Source organism: Passer domesticus, chromosome 8 (assembly GCF_036417665.1).
Source record: "Passer domesticus isolate bPasDom1 chromosome 8, bPasDom1.hap1, whole genome shotgun sequence".
Classification (NCBI taxonomy): Eukaryota; Metazoa; Chordata; class Aves; order Passeriformes; family Passeridae; genus Passer; species Passer domesticus.
Genome location: NC_087481.1, coordinates 29938233 through 29961123, shown reverse-complemented (window position 1 = coordinate 29961123; position 22891 = coordinate 29938233). Strand labels below are relative to the sequence as shown.

General features: G+C 42.5%; 1 protein-coding gene across 14 annotated transcripts in view; it reads right to left on the bottom strand.

Moving 5' to 3' along the window:
- ANK3 (ankyrin 3) overlaps window positions 1-22891 on the bottom strand; it is a 338252-nt gene that overhangs the window by 3952 nt on the left and 311409 nt on the right. For 9 of the 14 annotated variants that reach the window (XM_064430021.1, XM_064430020.1, XM_064430019.1 and 6 more), the window contains 6 exons: window positions 22627-22701; window positions 21648-21779; window positions 20498-20641; window positions 17052-17724; window positions 14825-15203; window positions 425-517 (listed from right to left, as the gene is read on the bottom strand). In XM_064430021.1, the coding sequence (XP_064286091.1) occupies window positions 449-517; window positions 14825-15203; window positions 17052-17724; window positions 20498-20641; window positions 21648-21779; window positions 22627-22701 (1472 nt within the window). In that variant the 3' untranslated portion in view covers window positions 425-448. Of the gene's footprint in view, window positions 1-424; window positions 518-14824; window positions 15204-17051; window positions 17725-20497; window positions 20642-21647; window positions 21780-22626; window positions 22702-22891 lie in introns of those variants that run through there. The other 5 variants (XM_064430024.1, XM_064430028.1, XM_064430029.1 and 2 more) reach the window with 3 other exon arrangements.

The following is a 22891-nucleotide window of genomic DNA, read 5'->3' as shown; positions in this document are numbered from 1 at the left end:
GTTGGCAAATATTGAGACACTTCACTTACAAGGACTTTGACTTGCATAACTGCCCTCAAATCACATGTCTGACAGTGGAAGAAGCATTTCACTCCTAGGTTTATTTGTGTGCAGTTCCTTTACTATTTGTGTTTAACTTTTAGGGGTAGAAAGTTCTATGGATTACAAACACTAGACACTGTAAAACTCCCAGAAATCTTACACATGCCTGAGTATTGCTTTGCTTTATTTTCCAAGAAGTAAAAATTAATTTTTATATGTGAACACAAGGTCATTTTCTGCTTACAAGATCAAGGGCCAGCTATTCTTGTCTGCAGCTGGAAAGCAAAGGCAGGGTAGCAGAGGCAAGCCTTTGTGCAGCCCAGGTGCTGTTCCCCATGCTGGCAAAAGCTTTCAACAAGGGAAGAAAATTGATCACACTGACCGTTCAGTGGTTGGCTTTCAGCTTTCATGAGTAACTCTTCTTCTCCACATGTCTGACTTCTTTCTTTGTCTTAACCTTATATGCTTCTCCCTGCTTTAAAGGAAAAGTATAAACATTAACACAAGTCTGCAGAGAGCACTTGTAATTGTAAACCAGCTTCCAAAACAGGATACACATTTTGCTGCAACAGGATAAGTAAAAAGCAGTTAAATCACATTAACACTTCATTTCAAAGATACACACAATCTATTTATCCACTCTGCGGAGCTGCAAAAGCACAGGTCTGAAATATCATCTTCAAGTAGAAAACACAGCTCTACAATTTCAGCCTGACCCCTGGGCTGGCGTGCCCGGCTGGCAGTCAGTCCTTGGCAGAGCCCCTGCTGCCAACTGCAGCGGGAGCCAGTGCCACTGAGAGGGAAAAATCCCCTTTCCCAGCTGTCCCCCTGGGTCAGCCAAACTGGGGGGCATTCCCAACAGCAGAGGCTGTGGCTGCTCTTATGATGTTTCACAACGTCTGTGCTTCAAAGTGAGCAGGTTAGTAATGGAATAAAGGGGAGAGGAAGAAAGCCAGCAAAAACCACCACTGAAGCAGCACAGAAGTAAAACCAATGACAGTGACAAGCAGCGCAGGTTTCAGCACCTTTAAAACAGCAAACCCCAAAATAAAGTTCATCTTTGCTCATTTAAAAGTAGCTCAATAATAATCTAAAAATAAATTCTCCAGTAATCACAAGCCTCATTCACATCAGAGAAAAGCATCTGTTTATATGTGGCTATGGGCAGAATTTACCCCTCAGGTGATCTGCATTGATGTATTTGTAACTATTTGTAGTTTCCAACTAATCTAATCTGGTGCAGCAAATTGAAAATGTTTACCCCTTGCTGGGCAGGATTTTTTTACCTTCAAAAACAACCAGGAAAGAATGGAATGGAAATAAGTTTTTTTCCATTCTCTTATTTCTGTGACTTATGTGTCCCCAGCTTTTTTTTTCTTTTTTCATTTTAATTGCCAGAAAAGAAAGGGTATTTGTTATCTTCCTTTCTGAATCTGTTTTCACTCAGACAAGAATTTCATTAGCCCCAGTGACAGTTTTACTTGAGCAGAGATATCTGAGGGCCATGTGCTGGGGTAGAAGGCAGGAACTCCTCTGAAGCCTTTAAGTCCAGAGGCAATGCCCATTTTCCCAAGGCCTCCTGGGGACAGAGGACAGCTGAGGCACAGCCTGCCCACTCCTGCCCCTGTCACTGAAGCCCTCCCCCAGAGGGGCTGGGGAGTGCTGGCACACAATAGTCCTACTCTTCCCACTGTCAGGGTGATAAAGCTGGGCATAGTCCAGGCCTGCAGAAGGCTTCCAGTTTTGATCACCAGGGACAAAATCCTGTCTTGCTGCTTGCTTGTACAGGATACCATTACTTGGGTATGTTCTCACTGAGCTGAATCCTGCAAACCCTCAGTCACCAGCACCAGGGGGATCACACCAAGGTGAGTGAGAGGCCACTGGGATCAGACTGCAGCTCATTCCTTTGGGCTGCTGGAAAAGCCACACAATTCACCTACAGCTGCGAGGCACAGATTCTGCAAGAGCTTAACCAAACACATGGACATGGCTCAACTTGATGGCACAAAGCACTCCCCAAACCCACAGCTTAGACCTGCTGCCTGTTTCACAGAAACAGCCCTTGATGCCCTGTGCTGACAGAATTCAGCCAGGCCCCACTGATGCTGGCCCTGCCCCGTGATCCCAACGCACAACTTGCCAATAACTGCAAGCACCGCACTTTTTGCCAAGGCTTCTTGTCAAATGCAAACCTCCAGCCCTTTAGCAGCACTTTCTAGCAGTCAACACAACCCTCTGCTCCTACTGTTATTTCCTGGTAGTCCCCGTTGCATTACCATTTCAGCAACTTTCCTCTCATGGGGGATAACAACACGTCTTACTACCTTCCGGGTGATCTGTGGGGAGCAATACATGAAAAGTATTGATTTTTTTTTCCCCTAGATTCTAAAGGGAAAAAATATGTTAAAAGAAGTTACTTGAATGCAAAGACTCAGAGCAGTGATGCAATTCATGATTACTTTTCTCGTGATGACGTTGCCTTCTTCATCGGTAAACTGTTCCTCTGTTACAGATTCACCAGGAATGTTTTTTGCTTCCTCACCCTAAAGAACGTGTTATAAGATTAGCAATAGAGCCTATATTCTGTCAAACCCACACATATTTCCACACCAATCCAAGCAACAAGCACATGCTAGCTTCAACTTTATGTAACAGTTTGCTTTATGTCACACAAACCGTATGAAAGCCTTGTTCATTTAGCAATGCTGATACCTGTGCATTAATCCTACAAGATGTTTCCTTAAAGCCTGTAGGGAGCTTCTAGCACACTGCTCTTATTAACTAATGCATGTCAGGAACTCTCTGGGTAACAAAATCAGTCTGAGCCCTATGAGACACCCCTAAGCTTTTCACAGCTTCTCAGTGAAACTCAGCAGTGTTTCTGCTTTGGCACATGCAAAAACATGGTCTAAAAAAGGGGAAATTTGGGACTTAAAAAGACAGCTCTGCCCACAGCTTGCTAAACACAGGGTCTTAAACACAACACAGAAGAGAGACAGGACTTCTCAGCACTTACAAAATGAAGGAAGTTATCTTACGTGACACTTTGCCTGGCATGGTGCCACCGTGGCGAGGAGCCTCGGCAGCCCGGTCCGTGACTTACTGAGATCAGCAGCACTCCAGCCATCACTTCTTGTAGCACCAGCAATTTATAGCACCAGTGCAAATAAATGTAAAAGCAGTTTCCTAGCTGCTATGCCAGTGGACTTAATTCCACTTAAAGGAATTATTTCTCAAATCATAAATAAATGACATTAGTTTCGAGTCTGAGCCCAGCTGGCAGTCATGAACTTATGTTCCAAAAGAACTTTGCTATCTTTACCTCACAAAGTCATATTTCCAAACCTGGGTGCTGAAGCAAGCACTGCTTTTGTTGCTTCAAAAATATCCAATTGTTTGTGCTTATAACTTTCATATAAGAAAGGCAAACATAATGATGCTGTAGCTGGCCTACATATGAAAAATTTCCCTTGTAAATGAATAACCCAAACAAACAAAAAAATTCCTTACAACTTTTCTTCTCCCCTCACCCCCAACCCACTATGGAAAAATTACAAGTAGAGGGAAGAAGCAGAAAGAAAACATTGTATAAAACACACTATAACAATATTAACTACAAAACAATATTTGAACAGAGACTATTACAGCTTTTGTAGTGCTTCGATGTACTGAACAGCACAGGGCAAATATATTTTCTGTTTACTGTGGTCTGTACACTACATAGTTGTCTGCATAAGCTCCTGGCACTGCTTTATAATAAAAAAATACAGTGATGTCATGTGTATTTTTAAAAACAGTATTCCCTACTAATGCAGCTTTTTCAAGATGTACAATGTAATGTTGGGATTGCATGCTATTTCTAAGCTCTAAGCAAAACAAACCTTTCCTTTTGTTTACAAGCCATTTGTGGTCTTTTCTAGCCAAGCTTTTCCATTTTCCTTGCCTGGGAAGAATGGCAGCAGGCAGGAGCCAGGGGGGAGTACTGCAGAGCAGAGCCCCTGGCCATGTTTGTGTTCTTCACAAGTACAGAATTTCTGCTGGTTTCCCGTTGAAATCTGTACTGAAGTCACCACTCAAGCAACAGAATTCAGATATTTTACACATCTTTTTCCCCAGGCTTTCACAGACTGTTAGCAAGCTGTACAACTTGCTGAACTCGGGTGCTGCAGGAAGCACTGCCAAGAGAAGGAGAGGCTCCACAGCCAGGTGGATTCCACTGCACAGGGACATAAGGATGAGGTCCTGTGCCTCGGACACACCTAGCTGAGGGTCAGGGAATGTTGGTGTCCCCACAAAAGCTCAGCAGAACAAACTGAGGCCTTCAGATGGAGCCTGAAAAACTCATTCCCCAGGAGGAGAAAAGGCACACCTGCCCCAGCCCAGGCTCAGTGCAGGAGGAGGGAAGTGCGAGGCTGGTCCCTGCGGCAGCCGGCTGCTTCCTTTCTCACGAGAAAGGGACAGGACTGCTGCCAGGCAGGGCAGGGGCTGGGCAAAGGCTTTGGGAACTGAAACCTGTGGGGTTTCCTACTCACAAAGAGATGGGAGGGGGAAAGACTGACTCTGGAGACTTCACACTTTAATCAGATGCAGAGCAGATGGGGAACCAGACGCACAGTTTCTTTCCACGGGTGGGTTCAGAGACTCCCCAGTGGGCTCCAACACAGTACCCCAAGGAGCAGGAGGGAACCCTGGCACAGACATGGAGCACAGAGGTATGGAAAGGTTCCCTCTCATGAGCAGGGTCTCCAAAGCCACTACAATAAAACCCATGAAAACCAGAAATAAAACAGCATGGCCAGTAGCAAGGTCACCAGACTACTTGTGACACCAACACCACTTTCATGTGCTGGTTCTTTGACCCTTTACTGCAGCTTTGAGCAAGTGAACAACCTTAAAACAACCTAGAGAGAATTACTGTGTTCTGCTTCAAATGAAATAAAAAGTGTACTGCTGCACTGAAAGATGTCTCCTGGAAGAAAAAGCAGTTTTAAAGGTGTGGTGAACCTTGGGTTTTAATTAGCTACATGCTCCTTTAAGCACAATTTAAGGATAAATGCTGTAAATACTCAGCAGTCAGCGTGCATGAAATCCAGCTTTCACAATTCTCTTGCTGGTGGGTAGTTAAATTGCAGGAGGGCTCACAACTGGCAGGAGGTAGATCTGATTTACTGACTTTTCTAATCCTATGCAGTTATAAAGATGGATGTTTGCTAGGGAAAAAAACCCTACCCACTGGCAGTTTTAGTTGCAAGAGCTCAAACCAACATTGGGCTAGAATGGCACATTAGATGACCTTGTCAACAAAAGCTGTTTTTAAACACAAAGCTGGTGCATCTGCGTCACAGCTAGAGAATAAAATTCTTTCCACTGCATCATACTTATGTGGGCTTCATTTTACCCTTGACCAGTCAAAATCGCTGTCACAATACCAAAAGCTTTAGAAAGACAGGGAGAAAAGTTAATACTGTGATTACTGGAAGCCCAGTTATATCCCTGGGACTAAAGCACACAAAGGCTGCAGCCTGCAAGCCTCAGCTCCAGAACATGCCAGGAAGCTTTGCAAAGCAGAGTGCTTTAATGTCACCCTGCTCGCTGGAGTGTAGTCCTGCCAAAACCAGCTGGTATCCTCTCTCTGCTGCTCTCTAGGGCAGGAGAAGCAAAGAGCAGTTTCCTCAAAGTCTTCTGCCAGCTCCACTGATTTTGTTAACAGTTATTTGCAGATTATGGGTGTTCCCAGGGACCTTCAGATAAATGGAGTTATACAGTCAGTGCTGCAGTGCTGTGCCAAAGTTCACTGCAGATTTGTCAGAGCTCTGGTTTTCTTTCATGTTTGTTTTGTTACTACAGGGATAATAGTCCCTTTTATTCCTTCCATACATCTAGTGTTGTTGAAACAGCGAAGAAAAAAGGTGCAGCTGGATGCATCTTACTGACACGGATAAAAAGGAATTTAAAAGCAGGAGGAAATAAGCAAGATGGAAAGATCCTAAATATTTAATTTTGCCAAAGACCAGAGGCGATGCCGCAACGGGAACAGAAGCTGCACAGAGTGCTCAGACCTCTTCCCTCACTGGCCTAAGCCAGCATCAGGACGTAATCCCTTCAGTCCCGAGATCACATTCTTGTAATGCATGAGCAGCAGCTGCGCCTCAGTCTCCTTGGGGTCTCGAGCCTCTGTGGCAGCAGCAGGAGAAACAAACATCTTTCATTAAGGTCATTTTCATTAGCGAGTTCTGCCTACTCAGGGAGACCTTGTTAATCAGATGCCACAACTCTCCGCCTGCGCCCATGCTGAGTCTGTAGTTGCTTGTTTGCAGATGTACTGCTGAAGCCACAGGAGGGGGAGAAAAATCCCAACAAAACAGGCAAGGCAAGGAGACCTGAGAGCAAACACTGCTGCAAATGGGGCAGAGTGTATCCCACTGCTGGGAGCTGGTGCATGTGGCACAGAGGACATACCTCAGAACAGCACTTGAGGTCTGGGGATTGATTTACTCCAGGTTATCTTACTGGGGCAGCTCCAACCCTCATGGGCAGGACAGGGCGAGGGCACTTACCTGCAGCTCCCCCAGCCAGACAGACTGCAGTGGAGACACTGTGCCCAGCTGAATACACAAAAGGAAATGCTTCCCATTTTCCTCACACAGGGCACAGGCACTTAATTCTTATCACCTACAGGATGGCCACATTTTATTTTCCATAAATGTGCTTCCCCTGAATAGCAAGATCATGGAAGCTGCTGGCTCTAGCTCTGGCTAACTGCTGCTCAGGCCACTTCTCCCGTGCAGGCTGAACCAAAGCCTCCACGATCAGTAAAGGGGCATTTCATGGGAAAAAATGCAAAGAAAGGGACAGATCTTCAATAAAAATTGTCAAGAAACAGCAGAAGTACAAGATACTAAATTATCTCAGATGTGAATAACCACTGCTTAGAAATATATTTTATTTTCCACTACATTCTACCATAAACCTTTTGGCATGAATCTTACTCAAACAGCTTTAGCCAAAAACTTGTATCCATGAAAGATTTAACAACCTCTGAAAAAGCATGAAAAATTGGACACTGATTCCTGCCATGGCTGAATAACAGGAGCTTTGGATCAGGCTTTGAATGTCTGCATTGTGGCAAGCACTCTTATTTTCCCCTTGTGTGCTAATTGCTCACATTCCTGCACTACCATAAACCCATTTCTTTTGCAACGCCCCATCCCATCAATCCACCATGTGAATACAAGAGGGGAAAGGAAGAAAAACAAAAACATCTGCACTACCTTGAGGTTAGAATAGGATCCTATTACATGTGGAAATGGGCATCAGTCCTTGCTTGTCTGGTTTTATGGGCTCAGCCCTCTGAAGTGCTAAATCCCATGGGAATGTGCTCTAGAGTACTGAGCACTTGACAGGACTCAGCTCTTGGACTGCTGGGAAAACACCTCAGTGGGAGAGGAAAGTCTTTCCCCATATTTGGGCCAGGGCAGAGAATTAAGGTAGCAGTTAAGCGGAAGTAATGGTGTTAGCAAGACTGCAGAATGGCAAGGAGAGGAAAAACAAGTTGGGAAAGAAGAGCAAAGGTGATGAAGCAATTCAGCCCTGACTGTACCTGTGGTGGCACATGGCAAAGCCTTTTTTTCACAGGACTCAATTTATCCTCAAGGTTTTGGTGCCAGCAAATTTATGCCTGCTGGCTGTGTGAGTACCTCTGCTGCTTTAAATACTAGGAAGAGCAATTAACATTAGGAAAAAATTCTTTACTGTGAGGGTGGTGAGAGACTGGCAGAGGTTGCCCAAAGAAGCTGTGGATGACCCATCTGTGGAATGTTCAAGGCCAGGCTGGACGGGGCTCTGAACACCCTGGTCCACTGGTGGGTGTCCCTGCCCATGGCACGGGGTTGGAACTGGACAATCTTTAATGTCCCTTCCAGCTGTGGTAAATAGGTATGATTTGTGCTGACAAAATTGAAACAGTAATCATTATTGGTACGGTAATTAATATTTGGAAATAATAAAACAGTTAAAGGTGTAATGCCAAAAAAGAAAGGGAGAGGAGGGGTTCTCCCCCCACCCCCATCTCCTGCAGATGTTCAGAACAGGAAGAAGCAAGAGATAACTATTACTAAATTTAGTTGGAACAGAGGAAAATTTGGTTGGACACCAAGGAAATGTTAATTATATGAGATTTATTGCTTTGATGCTAGAACATAATATTGGCTTATATTATATTAGCTTTGGCTTACATTGTACCAGCTTGGTGCAGAAGTATAATCCAAAAGGTGAACTACAGGACACTGAGGAAGAGGAGAGGCCTTCATCAGGGACAAAGAGTGGGGGGACCCCCTAAAAATGGTGGAGCATGCGTGGTAAAGGTGATGATGAGGGCGGTGATACAAATGTGACAAATCGAAAATGGGAGGAGATGGTAATGACATACAGCACAAAAGAGGGAATTTTGGATTGGCAAGCTCCTACGTGAGGTGACGGGGGTCAAGCCCTGCCCTCCGTACCCCACATGGTTATTTTTGCTTATGTGCTATTATTAGAACCAAATTATCCCTTATTTTAACCAAATTATATTGTCAATATTTCAAGTGTATTCAATTTTATATATATTAAGTTACTTAATTAAAATTGCTGCTACATTTAATTTTGTTTGGGGTTTTTTTGAAGGGATGATTGGGCAAATATAACACAACCCAAGCCATTTCTATGACCCTATTAATAAAGGCTACAGTAACACAGCTCCCACATTTGGTTCTGCTCAGTGGAGGCTCCAGGCACACCTCATTCCCTGCCCACTGCTGCTGGACATGAGCTGGCTGTGGGGTTGGGCACAGCACCCACTGTGCCAGGCATTGAAGGTGAGACCCTGCTGCTCCTGGTCGCTGCTGGGGGCCCTGCAGCAGCAGAGTCAGCTCTTTTCCCTCTGCAGCCTGCGAGCATTGCTCCAGGCCTCTACATCCTGAGAGCTCTTCCCTGATGGAGGAGCTCTACCTCAGCTGGTGCATACTCTCACTATAATTTCAGTTTACCCAAAGTGAACCTCTGCTCTCGGGAACGTGCAGAAAAAAGGCCAGGTCCCTACCAATGTTAAATCTTGATTTTTCCATGTCATACCACCATTTCATGAACTTCACATGATCAAAATGGTTGCTTCCACTCTCAAATTCTTTCTCTAAGAGGCCTGATGATTGTTGCTTTCAAACTTTCTCTTCTTCTGTTTTGAGCTTGTCTTAAGATGAAGAGTGGGGAGATAAAAAAAGAAGCTATAAATGATCAGAAAATAACCAAAGAATCACGTGTATTTTCTAATCAAGAGACAGGTACAGCTCCAATGCAGCTGGGATCAGACACGTTCCCAACAGCGCGGGTTCAGCCGCCTCCACTCGCCACGTACGCCCTTCCCACTGGGTCTGCACTAGCTGCAGATTCCAGCACTAAATATGCTGCTTTACCACGGCTCTGTTAAAAGTTCTACCCCAAATTATACCACCGCGTTTAAAACCAATTTTCTGTGCCTTTCTCTAAACACAGGGGCTGTCAGAGCGAGAGCAAGAGAAAGCTGCCTTTGACACGCTTTCCTCTTTCCTACTCCAACACTTCCTGACTGCAAACCAGCGGACACCAAAATAGTTCAGGCATAAATTGGGTGGGGGCCCTTAGCCACAGGCCAACTGTGCAGCCTTTGAATCTGCAGCACACTTACACTCTGTGTGTTACCAGAGGCTCCTGCAGCACTGGAGGGGCCTGCCCTGTTTGAAAACAGAAACCACATTCCTAAGCCTGAGCTGTCGGGGCTTATCTGCAGGGGGAATGACTGAGGAAGGGTTATAGCCTGACAGGCCCTTCAGGAAGGCAGCAGGTTCTGCCTGGGGACACGGGGGATCAGACAAAACATTCATTTCTGCTGAGCTCAGTTTTGCCATTCCTGTCCTGAAGGAATTCGTGGTGAAGGCAGCCAGGAAAGTCACCCTTCCTCTTCCAAAAGCATCTGCACCTTGGACTCTTTGGCAGCTGTGCAGAGCAGCCTATCTGCCATCCACATTACACTAAAGGTGCAGTGCCTTTTGTGGTGTGCAGACTCCTCTACACAAAGCATGCAAGCAACAGTGATATAGATACGTGCAATTGAAATGTCACAATTTATTCCTAAAGTAACAATTACAGCTTAGGCAAACTGCACTAGTGCTGAAATAGCACTAAGGTGCCCTCCTGCTTTTTGTCAGGGCTTGACTGCATGATTTTCTAATAAGAATCTAATAAATCCTGTAAGTTACTGAGGAATTACATAATGGTTTATGTTAGAGACTTATTTTCTCATGCTGTATGCTGCAGGAAAATAATGTCATACTGTATGATCACACAAAAAATATTATAAGGGCAAATAAAATTACTTCAATGATTACACCATTGTTTTGTCAGTATATATAGAATACTGTACTGTAAGTAAAGGCTATCTGTAAATAAATATACTAAATGGAGTCTACTGAAGGCAATGCAAGGACTTTTATTAACTTCAGTAGACTTAAAATCAGGATCATCTGCTGCAGTGAGAAAGTTTTCCAGAACATATTAAGCGCTTAGGACCACAAGTTTCAACCAGAGCATGTGCCTCATATATTCCTATATCCCACTCATATATTCCTGCAAATGTTTAACTTGTAACCCAGAATTTTTTGAAGACAACAGGAAAAAAAAAAGGAAATATTGTTACTCATCTTTCTCGGTGGCTCATATTTGCTCTACAGGAGACCAACATGCTGCATCTAGCTGCAGCTTTTAAGATGCCATGCACAACAGTGGCAGTGAAGGACACAGCACTCCATGCAGCACAGTTTTTTTCCAACAAAGAAACCCATAAATCTGTGTTAAAGCAAGGAAAGGCAACCTAGCACTGGGTTATCAATCCATACTGGCCATGGAAAGCACACTGCCACAGGGGCTCCAGTATGCCAAAACTGACATTGTGACACAGCAGACCAAACCCACGTTCATGCCAACGTCACCTCAAGAAAGCAAATCACAAAGTACCTTCAGAATCAACCGCCGCCGGTAAACTCTTGTGGTAATTCTCTGCTCTTCACCTGAGCTTGAATCACTCTCAATCTCACTGTCACTGTCACTACATTCCTAATAAATGCAGTTTTAGTACATTTGAACAGCACGTTTGCAAGACAGAACATGCTGATCAGGACTAGGAGAAGAAAACAGAGGTTATCACGGACAGTGTTTTCCCTGTCCCTGCTGTGTACACAATGACTCGCAGTTTCTCTGCTGAAGTACATGATGGGAGGAGGCCTTTTTGCTCCTTGGCATGCTGTAACCTGATAATTACACCAGCCTTGGAATATCTCAGCAGCACTCAAGTCTCAGAAAATGCTATTTGGAATGCATCTGACCTGTGAAATTTCAAGATCTTACATAATGCTTTGAAATTTTATGTAAAAAACCCCATAACCTTGTCATAGCTTATTGATTTTTTTTTCCCCCTAAAAATTGTTCTTTCAAACAGGTTTTATTGTTTCAAAAGGTATGGGAAGCGAATTTCCTAATAAAAAAAAATGAAGACAGACACACAGATTCAGTGGAGGACCTCCACACAGAACATTACAAAAAGGCCTTCTGAAGAACTTCTCCATGTAAATGGCTTTCCTGCTCAGTATTTATCTGCTTTTTTAAGTGGTAAAACTGCAGTGTGAAGCAGAATCATTCTGCATTTTCCCAAGGAGGAGCTGTTGGAGCTCAGCTGGATGGGCACAGCCCGGAGCTGGGCTCAGCCTGGCAGGTACTGCAACTACACACAGGTGTTACTCTGTCCTGGCACCCTCTGCCAGCCCCGGTGCTTTCCCCTCCAAAACCCAAGGAGCTCAGCTTTGGGGCTGAGCAGCTGTGTGTGCACATGCTGGACAGAGGGCTTCCCACCTCTGTGTGTGACAGATGTAGGACACAGACCCTCTTCCCATGATATTCAGCTGAACCAAGCCTTTCCTGAACAGAGAAATTTGAAAATTCCCTCAATGTTTTGCACAATGATAGGCCCAAACTGATTTTAAAATAATGGATATTGTGAACTGCATATCTATTTCTCTTTCTGAATCTGCCCAAGACATCCTAAACAAGAAGCAATTCTCAGAATTAATGTGCAAAATAAGAGTGGGCATAGGTGGGTGGAGGAGAAAAAGAACTATATAACAAAAAGCATTTAGGGCAGGATGACAGAATTCATCTGCAGTCCTCTGGCACTAGTCAAATATAGATACAAAAAATTATAAGCAAATTTTCTCCTGAAGAAGTAACAATAAAGCAGAAGATTTCCAGAGGGCATGAAAGCTTTAGAGGAGGAGTTATTTTTAATAAACAGCTTTAAGTGGTTTATTTGTGATGGAGTTCTGACACTGAGAGTCACCTTGACCATGTGCTGGACATCATCCTCTTTGGAACAACAGAGCAACAGTGCTGTGTTCTTCTCATTTAAAAACATCACTGGAATCTGATGCTTGAGCATTTGTAGAGAATTATATGACCTACACCATTACTGCAATGCTTTTGGAAATGTTTATGTGGACTTGGAAGGAGGCCAAGGATTTGTTTCATCCACGTCACCAGGCGTCAGACCAGTACCAGTCTGAGTTTCAACTCTTGGTGCAAACTCTGTGCCAAAACACTGCTGCAGCCCCTTCTCCTGCAGATGGGTGACTATTGCTTCCTGGCTCTTTCCAAATGGGTCACAGATAAAAATATCTTACTTTGGCAAGTAGTTTTAGTTTGTTCCCACTTTCTCTCCACAGAAGTAAATCTGTTTCTTCCATACTTTTCTCTTTATGGAGCATTTCTGAAGAATGCCATGCAGAGACTGCAGTTGAAATTTTCTTTCTACTTTCATGATAACATGTGAAGTGTCTCACCATGAATTAGAGTGCACTAGTAATTAAACTTAGTGAATTCAAATTAGATTACAATGCATATTGAAGAAATATCAACAAGATAATAGAAGCAGTTCATGTCATTCTAACAGATGCTAGTTTCTTACCCATTCAGGCTTTGTGAGAGACCCACATTTTGAAATGACATTATTTTCTGATACCAGTTTATTCAAAGATCATGCCTATAAAAAAACTTGTTATTTAGTAAATAAGATTATCAGACTTTACCAATAAAGAAAAGCAGAGCAGAGAGCACGCCTAAGAAAAGCACTTGCTTATTCTTCTCAATCCAGATGGGATATCCAACAGTAAAGAGCACACAAAAGTGGGTGACAACTTCTCTTCCCACAGATGGGAATGCAGAGGGGGAAGTGCAGCATTCAGCACACCCTCAGCACATTACAGTGCATCTACACTCACTCCTGCATTTAATCAGAGCATGGCACCACAGACTGAGCTCTGCCCCAAAGCCTGCAAACACTGAGGAACTCTGCCATCTGCCTTTAGCTGCCTTTGAGGAAGGCGAGGGCTTTCACATTTTTAAAGTATTCCAGTAATTAGCAAACATTAGGAAAGATCTTACTGTGTCACGAACTAATAACAAGATAATAACAATCATATGCTGCATAACTGCTGAAACTGATTATGTTACCAGCTAATAAAAGAACTCTTGGTTGTATAATCAAAAGAATAGCTTTAAACGAACTAATTTAAACCTGAATGATTTACTGCAGCCCACCACAGCCAACATTTTTATTGTGCTACAATAAAAGAAAATCTATATCATGTAGAAACAATTCTACTGAAATATCTTGCTTCCAAAAGTTATAATCTCTTCCTGTATTTTACCCAAGAAAAGACAATCTCAGGAGAGAGAGGAATGTAAAAGAAACTCTGCAATTCCCTTTTTCAGCCTGGTTCCCTGCTGGCCCTGAGGTTTATTCTGTGGCAATCCTCCCACTGCTGGGGTGTGAGGTTCATGCAGCTACTGGACTACAAGCCATTCTTTGAGTCAACCTTCCTTCTCAGCTCCTGGTAAATAAATAGAAGCAACTGAGAAAGCTATCAAAATCTTTATTTTCAGAAAGCAACTTATAACTGGGGTTCTGCAGTTAAGGGTGTATGAGTCAGGCAAGGTAGAAAAGAAGGGGAGCCCCTCGGCAGCATTTTAAGGAGAAAGAATCACCACCTGGAAAAATGCTTTACACATTTAGAATCTTTTGATTTGTCTTGGCTGGGTGGACTCAGAAGTTTGGATGAACAAGGCCATGAAAAAGAAATTACCCAAAATCAAACTTTCTGAAATTAACAGAGTGAAAAAAAATGCAGGTAGTTTTGGGGGGAAAGAGCAGGATAGAGCCTGAAGGGTCCCTATATTTCTTTGCTCCTATAATTTGCTTCAATGTCACAGGAAGAGTGGGAAACCAGTGGCAACACCTTAGTGGGAACAGATGGAGGACAGCTGAGCTGTTTGGCACTGTTTGCATAGGTGGTCTGTCATGGCAGGGAAGGGGCTGTTCCCCAGCCACGTGGGACAGTGCTCCCAAAAGCTGCTCCAACCTCTTCCAGGGCTCAGGGCCAGGCAGGGAGGGGATTATGCAGCCCTTCTTGGCTCCCCTGCCTATCCTGACTCCACCCCATTCTATCCACAGCACAAATAAAATTTTCCAGTATTTTTCTCTACTTCATTTTTCTCAATTCAGTAATAAACTGAAAAGGCATAAAGCAGGATAAGAAAAAAAACCCAAAAAAACCTAACCCTGTCACGAACAACACTGCAAGTTGCACAAAAAAATTTGTCAACCAATATGTCAAGCAACAGGGACTCCTCACACTGTTAATTATTACAGGACATACTGTACCTTCTGTTCAGACATTACTGCTCCCTCCTCCTCTTGGATGCCTGTTCTTGGCTTGCCATCCTCAGAAGTACTCCAGCCCATCTTCTTCACACTGACAGGCACAGATGTTTTGCTGCCTTCTGTTGTTGGCTTGCTGGTCTCTTCCAAAGATTTCTGATATGCTGTTGATGATAATGTTTGCTCATCAGTACCAGTTGAGATCTGGGACTTTGTTTTCAGGGCTTCTTTGTCACTGTGTTTTCCCACATCATTTAAAGCTTCCTGGATGTAGGATTTAGTTTTTGCCTCTGACGTGGACTCGGATAGGCTTCCATTTGTTTCTGGCTTCCCTGCTTCTCCTTTGCCATATGAGGTAACAGAATCCCGACATTGGTCCGAACTACAAGGAAAAGAGAAAGGAATAGACAGCTGTTCAGGGCTTAAATCACAGGCACAAGGGCAGAGAACCAAGCCTCTTACTGAGCCTTCAGCCTGAGCCCATACATTTCACACAGAGAACAGTAAAATTTTAGACTCCACTTGCAGACATCAATCTATTTAACAACCTTGTCTTCTGCATCATGGCATCATTTCAGAAGCAATGAAAATACGGTGGACACTGGAAACAAGACCAAATGTTTTATGTTAATCTCCTTCCATTTGGTGGAGGGAAGCAAAATGAGAAAAAAATAGACAAAACCTACCAATTCTCTTGTATAATCATGAGCTAAAGCCTCGAGGCACTTATTTTTAAACTGTTCTCTAATCAAAGACGTGATGAAAGTATCTGGTGCCATGCAATTACCAGTTATTTTTCCCCCAAAGTACAGTATCTGTACTCCAGATAGGTCTTGCCTTTTAAAAAATCTGCAAATAAGTCCCTAGATACTGCAGAGTCTCAATAGTATGCAGAGCCAAAGGCAAGGAAGGCTACTAAGAGATGGAAAGCTGACCAGAATTTTGTGTCAAATTACTTATGTTTATCTGCACTTCTGATAAACAGTTTTCTTTTCCTTTGTATTTTTGCTCACTTTCTGTTAAAAACCATGACTGTGTAATGCTGACAGATGAATATATGCCAGGTGTTTGCAGGCAAAACTCTTACAAAAGACAGCAAAATGAATTCATCTAGCTAGAAATGGATATCTTCTTAAGGAAGCCCTTTTACTTCCAGAAGTGATCTATTTCACTAATTTAACACAATATAAAATGCAGAATACCAACACTTGTTTAACAACAGGAACTACATTGGTAGCAGTTCAAGTGCTTTACAGTGCTGAAAGACAATGAATTTGCTGAAATCAATGACCAAATTCCCACTAGACTTGATGAGAAAGTATCTAATGCTACCTTGAACCTTAAAACATCCTGAGTCAAAGATGCAGAGGATGTAAACTGCTGGCAGACAAATGATCACTGTGCAGATAATCATTCTGTGCTGATTTATAGTCCTGCAGACCTGGCTCCTTCAATTGGTGATCACAGGAACCCCTTGCCCAGTGGGCACCAGTAGGGCTGAACAGCACAACACATCAATTCAATGCTGGAAAAGCTTGTACAAGACAAATGCACTGAGGATAAATATATAAAAAGCATCCCTCTCAGCAGGTCATTATGCCACAGATAAGTGGAGCTTGGGAGAGTGCAGCACACAGATTCCCTCTCCTTCCTTGCAGCCACTGCTGGGAGACACCACCCAGGACTGGGCGGGTTTGGTACCACCATCCTTACCTTCTTATGCCTCATAACTTGTATTTTGAAAAGTCTAGTAAATTAGTATGAGGCAATACGCTTGAAGCAAGTGTTATAAAAAGTGACAATTCAAAAATTGGCTTATGGGAAAAGTAACAAAGAGAAGGCAAAGAGATGCAAATGGAAAGGATGACTGCTATAAAGGTGCTCAAAAATAAGAGTGATGTAGTATCTTGGTTTCAGATAATGTTCTTGATTCCAGTGACATCTATGCACCACTGAGATGAATTGCAAATAGAAATGCACAAGATAAAGAACATGAAAATAAACACTACCTGCCAAAGAAAATACTAAATACTTCCCAAATGCCTATATTGAGAATGAAACCTGACAAATACACATTTTTAAAGACATACATCTGAGGCCAAGTCAAACTTTTCTTTTAAATGCATATACAAGCACACAGCGATGTTCTCAGAGAGAACAGCAGCCCATGCAGTGCTGCTGGTGGCCGTGGGCAGCTGCTGACAGCACACTGCAGCCCAGGGGTGCTCACCTCTCGTCCAAGCGATCCAGCAAGCTGCCGCCTATCCTGCGCCCCGACGTCGGAGCCTCGGAGACGCTGGAGGAGTCAGGCTGCCAACCTGTAATTGAAGACATTTCGCGTTCTGCTTGTTGAACACCTTTAAGAATTGACCATACTCTTTCTTCCGTCATCTCCTCAGACTCAGCTCCTTCTTCCAGGTGAATGTCCTCAAACAGAGACTTAAATTTTTCTGCCGTCATCTCCTCATCAGTACCAGACTTTTCTCTCTCAGGCTGTTCAGTCCTCACTCCTCTTTTACTAGTCTCTTCACTCTGCCTTTGTTTAGCATCTTTGGATATCCCGCCATAACTACCGAGATACCGCGGAAAATCTTTAAGGTCCACTTCCTCCAACTGGCTCTCGCCTACGGAAATATCTTTAGGTGTTCCTTCTCTAGGCACTGAGAAATCAACTTTGCTGTCATCCAGGGAAGTGTCCTCTTCAGTCACCACTGGCGGTGCTGCTGCTGTACCATCTACGTGTCCCTGGGAGGTCACTAACACGTCACTCAGTCTACTGGGAGTTCTAAGGGGTGACTCTAGGCTAGAGGTGTCGCTAAGGAAATCGTCCTGGTGCAAAGGGCTGGGCGGCACGAAGCGCAACCCAGTGGGAGTTTCCAGTTCCACTTGGATGGAGGGATAACCTAAGGAAGACAGCACATTTGGACTGACTGGGATGAAACGTGGAGCAACAAATAAGCAAATGCCAAATGATTCATGGGTTACGTAAAGGATGAAATATATAAGGAGGTGCAGGTGTATAAGAACCAATGCAGTTCTGATAGATTTTGTTACTTTGTCCTAAAGAGATGGAACAAAGAATGAGTACTGCCAGTGAACGTTACAGTGAAGCCAGTACTTCTGACTATTTTTTAAATAGTCTGTAAAGTTTTCAGCAATTGCTTGTGCAGCCATTTTAAACATTTTCAAGCTATAGCAGATTGTCTTATGGGCATGCAGTAAATCAAATGTGGACAAGGGTGGTTGTCCCTTTACACACAAGACAATCTCTTGCAGTCATATTGTGTAAATCTTTATTTCCAAGTTTTTATTTATTTTTTTTTAAATTTGGATGTTTAATGAACAGATTTTAAAGACAGCAGTAGATCATAACATAGGACAGCCACTTTTTGGTCCATAGGTATTCTTTCTAAAACAGGTCCACGTTTTTAATATGCTTTTATATAAAAATACACAATACCAGAAATACAGTGTTACTAGCATATACCCCCAATTTAACCACAGAGTACAAGAATGGACTAGTTGAGGAATGAAGAACAGAAATGGATCCTAATGAGGATACTAAAAGATAGTAGATCTAAATACACAGCAGGATAAAAAAACTAAAGGAAGGAAGTTAACAAGGGGATAAAAGAACAAACAAGGGAGAGCTATATGAATATTTCAGGTACAGTGAAGTTATTCGGATGAGAGGACTGTGGTGAGTAAGGAGATCTTGGTGATCTTGAAGATTGAGGTGATCTTGGTGACATTGGTACAATCAGATACACTGATCAAATAAAGAGAAAAGAAAAATTGATGAAAACATTTAAAAGAAAAACATACAGAAGGATTAAACTGAATATACGCATAAAAAAAATGGCAACAAAACCTTAAGTTCGCATTCTGGCAAATGAGGTTGGGCAACCTAGGAAAGGAAAAAACACATGCTGTGGGGTTAACTGGACATTGTGCTGCCTGCCAGGGGAGGTGCATCAACAGGGCTTGGGGCTTTGTTTCCTGAACCAGCCGAGAGAAAGGCAAAGGAGGTCTGGTCTTGGTGAGGAAAGGAAGCTTGAGGAAGGTTCAGAGGAGAGGAGAGACACAAAGCAGCTGCAAAGAAGCGCTTTTTCATAAAAACATTGATGCTACTATTAAAAGGCTCAAGCAACATTTCAAGAGCAACTTTCTTAAAATGTCAACAGAAAACTATTTCTGTAGTGCAATGATTCAATGACCAGCAATGCTGCTCAATAATGGAGGTACACTGAGCTCATATGCTCTGAAGGAAAAAAAAAAGTCTTACTAAAATACAGAGAAAGCCAAAATATAATTGAACAAATTACAAAAACCAAAAGAAATGCTACTTACAAAAAAATCTTATTTAAAGAGCTATTTATAACACAAGTCAATAAAATCCAAGTAATAATCCAGTGTCTGTTATTTAACATTTTAAACAAGAAAAATTCAACATTTAGCATCTTCAATATATGGATAAATAATAAGCACTTTCATGGAAATTTTGTTTTACAAGGAGAATTTCATTTTTGGTTTTAATCTGACACAAATTTAACCTGCACAGTTCTGCTTTCAGTTGATACAGCTTCCATGAGGAAATTATTACACAACTTTATCTGTTAGCAGACTGAAAAAGATATTCACTCATGCACTAAAGAACCATTTTTCTTATTTTTCTGCTGTAATTGGAGAAATGGTCCAAGCGAAAATCATAAAGCAATTGATGTTCACAGGTCTCAAAGAAGCTTGGTAGTAAATTGCACATTAATTTATTCCATACAAATACTATGCACTTTTCCCCCCTTGTTGTTCCGTATCTAAACAAGAAGCCAAAGAACACACATATTTCCAGGTAAATTCTCAAGAATTAAATACCAAGTACATAAAAAATAGACATGGGCAAGCCTCAAAGGACAAGTGTTGCAGGAGAAAAGCTTGGTCTTGTGAGGTGACACCAAAGCTGGTGGGAACCAGTGTTTACTCAGGCACACATCTGTGGGACTCTGCACTTGGTGTTTGAGATATTAATGTGCAAGCTGCCTATCCCCATAAATGAAGGTGTACTAAGGAAGTGTGCTGATGATAGGAAACTGGGAGCAGCTGTGGACACCTCCAAGGCAGGGAGGGCTGGGCAATCAGCAGCCCTACAAGTTTAACAAAGACAAGTGCTGGGCTCTGCACCTGGCATGGGGCAACCCTGGCTGTATGTACAGGCTGGGGAATGAGAGGCTGGAGCAGCCCCGTGGAAAGGGACCTGGGGGCCCTGGTGATGGGAAGCTGAACATGAGCCAGCAGGAAGCTGTGTCAGGGGAGGTTTAGGCTGGATATTGGGAAGATTTTCACCCAGAGGGTGGTGAGGCATGGGAACAGAGGAGTGGTCACAGCACCAAGCCTGCCAGAGTTCAAGACGTGTTTGGACAACGCTCTCAGGCACACGGTGTGATTCCTGGGGCTGTCCTGTGCAGGGCCAGGAGCTGGACTTGATCTTCATGGGTCCCATCCAACTGAGGATATTCTGTGATTCTATTGTATCATGCTTTAGGAGAGGAAAACCCCTTTACACATTTTAAATTATTGTTCCTGTAGAACTTACAATCTTTCTTTAAAGTTTAGTTTATACAACATTATTGGATTATTGGACATGTCACTGAATTAAATATGACTACAGAATTCAATTACCATCAATGGGATCATGAAATACGTTATTTTCATCTGCAAAACTTCTGGTGCCTGAAATATTTCCATAATCAAATATTGGTCCTTCCAACAGGGTCACGATATCTATTCGATTAATTTTTGTCAATACAGAAGTTAAGGCATCAGCTGAAAAAAAAACAAACAAACCACATCAGAAAAAGGTTCAGCATTGCAGATCTGCGTGATCATTTTTCTCAATTATATTCACACTGCATTACTTACAAATTGCTGTCATGTCCCAATGCCTTTGGTTCTAGCAAACCCTAGCATTTGTCTGAGCAGTCATTCAGCTGCCTACTTATTCAAGATACACATCTATTAAGAGTCTACACTTTTTCCAGGTATAATTATATTACAACACAAAAGGCACAAAGAATAAGGTCAGATAGTTCTTAAAGAACATATTTACTTACTACTGATACAAAATATCCTTTTACTGGAGTGTAAAGGGAGAGTAAAAAATCCTTTTACCATTCTGTTTTGAGGAAGAATAGGCGGTCATGTAGGTAATAATGCATATAAGGCTATTCATGAAATCTCATTTACAATAATCCTGTTGTGAGAGCACAGTAATACTGGAAATCACTTCTACAGTGAAAGAGATCAAAGGAGACTCAAATGGTGTGTGGGAGTTTGTGGCTCAGAGAAGGGTAACAAGCACCATTCACCCCTCAAAAAAAAAAAATCAACCCCTCTCTTTCAGTTTGAGCAATTCAAGTGAAATGTACAGATAAATCCAGAATCATCAGCACAGAATCAGGGTCTCCATCATGTCTCACAGGAAGAAGTTCAGTCTTTTCCTATGATCTGCAATACTGTGAGACTACCTACGTTTTCCAGGCAGTCATTTCCATGTTCTACATTCCTTGCTATTGGAAAATTTTCCCTATTATTTTCTTTACTGGAGCTCAAGTTCATTACCTGTCCCATCAATTATAGATGTGGAGAACAGATAATTTCCTTCTGCATATATAATGAATAAATATGACATATTTCTGACTCCTGGTAAAAATGTAACTGAAACTTGTTTTTTCATTCATGGTTTGTGAAGGACATTGATGTTTTCTTCAACTTGGCAATAGATGAAATGAGCTATAACTTATAAACAACAAAAGTAACTACTTGAACTTACTTGTAGCATTTTTCCCATCTCTGGTAACCCATTTTTTTAATAACATGAAGCTTTGAGCAATAAGAGAATTTGGGTTTTCTACTCGGATTTGATTTATTTCATCCACAGAAAAATTCAGTTCTCTTGCCAGTTCTATAAAGACAAAAAAAGCAAGCGAGAAAAGAAAACAAACCCAAAAACACCAAAGAAAGCACAAATCCCTCAGTTGTCTTGTCAAGCTTAAAAAAACTAACTTTCATAGGTCACAGAGACATCAACAAAACTCCCTGACACAAACTTTACAGATAACAATGAATATGGCATTATATCCTCACACTTTAATTTCCTAAGACATCATTCTGAATTTCAATTACCTCTGGGAGCGAGTATCACACTTCTACTCAGTAAGCCACTCAAACATGATGAAAAAGCCCTCCCTGGAGATTGCCTCATCGCTGCTAATTGATAAACTCTGTTAATTTCCTCTGATTGTTATTCCCCTGGGAGCACCCTGTGCAGCTCAGCACTGGTGCTGTCGTCACCTGAGCCCGGGCAGAGCTGGCTGCAGCTGTGAGGCCAGGAAGGGCAGCTCTGCCCACCAACACAGGGGGACACAGGTGGGCAGAGCCTCCAGCAGTGACTTGCCTGGCTGCTGGGCTCCCTGCAACCAGGGCTTGGGGAAAACTGCAATCCAGGGACAGCAAATACCCCAGGAGCAGCCCTGAGCCCAGGCAGGTAGAGCCTCTCAGCTCCTTGGGAGAACATCCTGAGAGGAAAGCCATTTAGCTATTCTCTCTGCCTTTCTCTCTGATTTACTGAAAGATCAAGGAATAATTTCATATTAGGCATCTTTGCCCAGCAATACATTGCATGTTTTGGGAAGCTGGCCTGGCTGTGAATTTGGGAGAGCCTGATGCAGTCTTGCTGCGTCTTTTGGTAAAAGAATATCTAAAAATGTAATAGCATAAACTGATTTCAATATTAAAGCAGAAAAACTTACCTGTCCAGCTAAGTCCTAGGTGATCAGCTACAATTGCCATCCTTATATCTGTCCGTTCACATGGACTCTGTGGACCTGTGATTTACAATTTCTCAATTAAAAAGGTTTTGCACAGAAAACCACAATACCGGATAATAGTTTATTATAAAGAATAGCTTTAATTGACTAAGTTGACAGTGCTTATATTGTTTACTAGAATGGTTGTGTGACCTAATAACCTACAAAACAAAATTTTTCCACAGCTTTTAGATTTTCACCTGTGTAA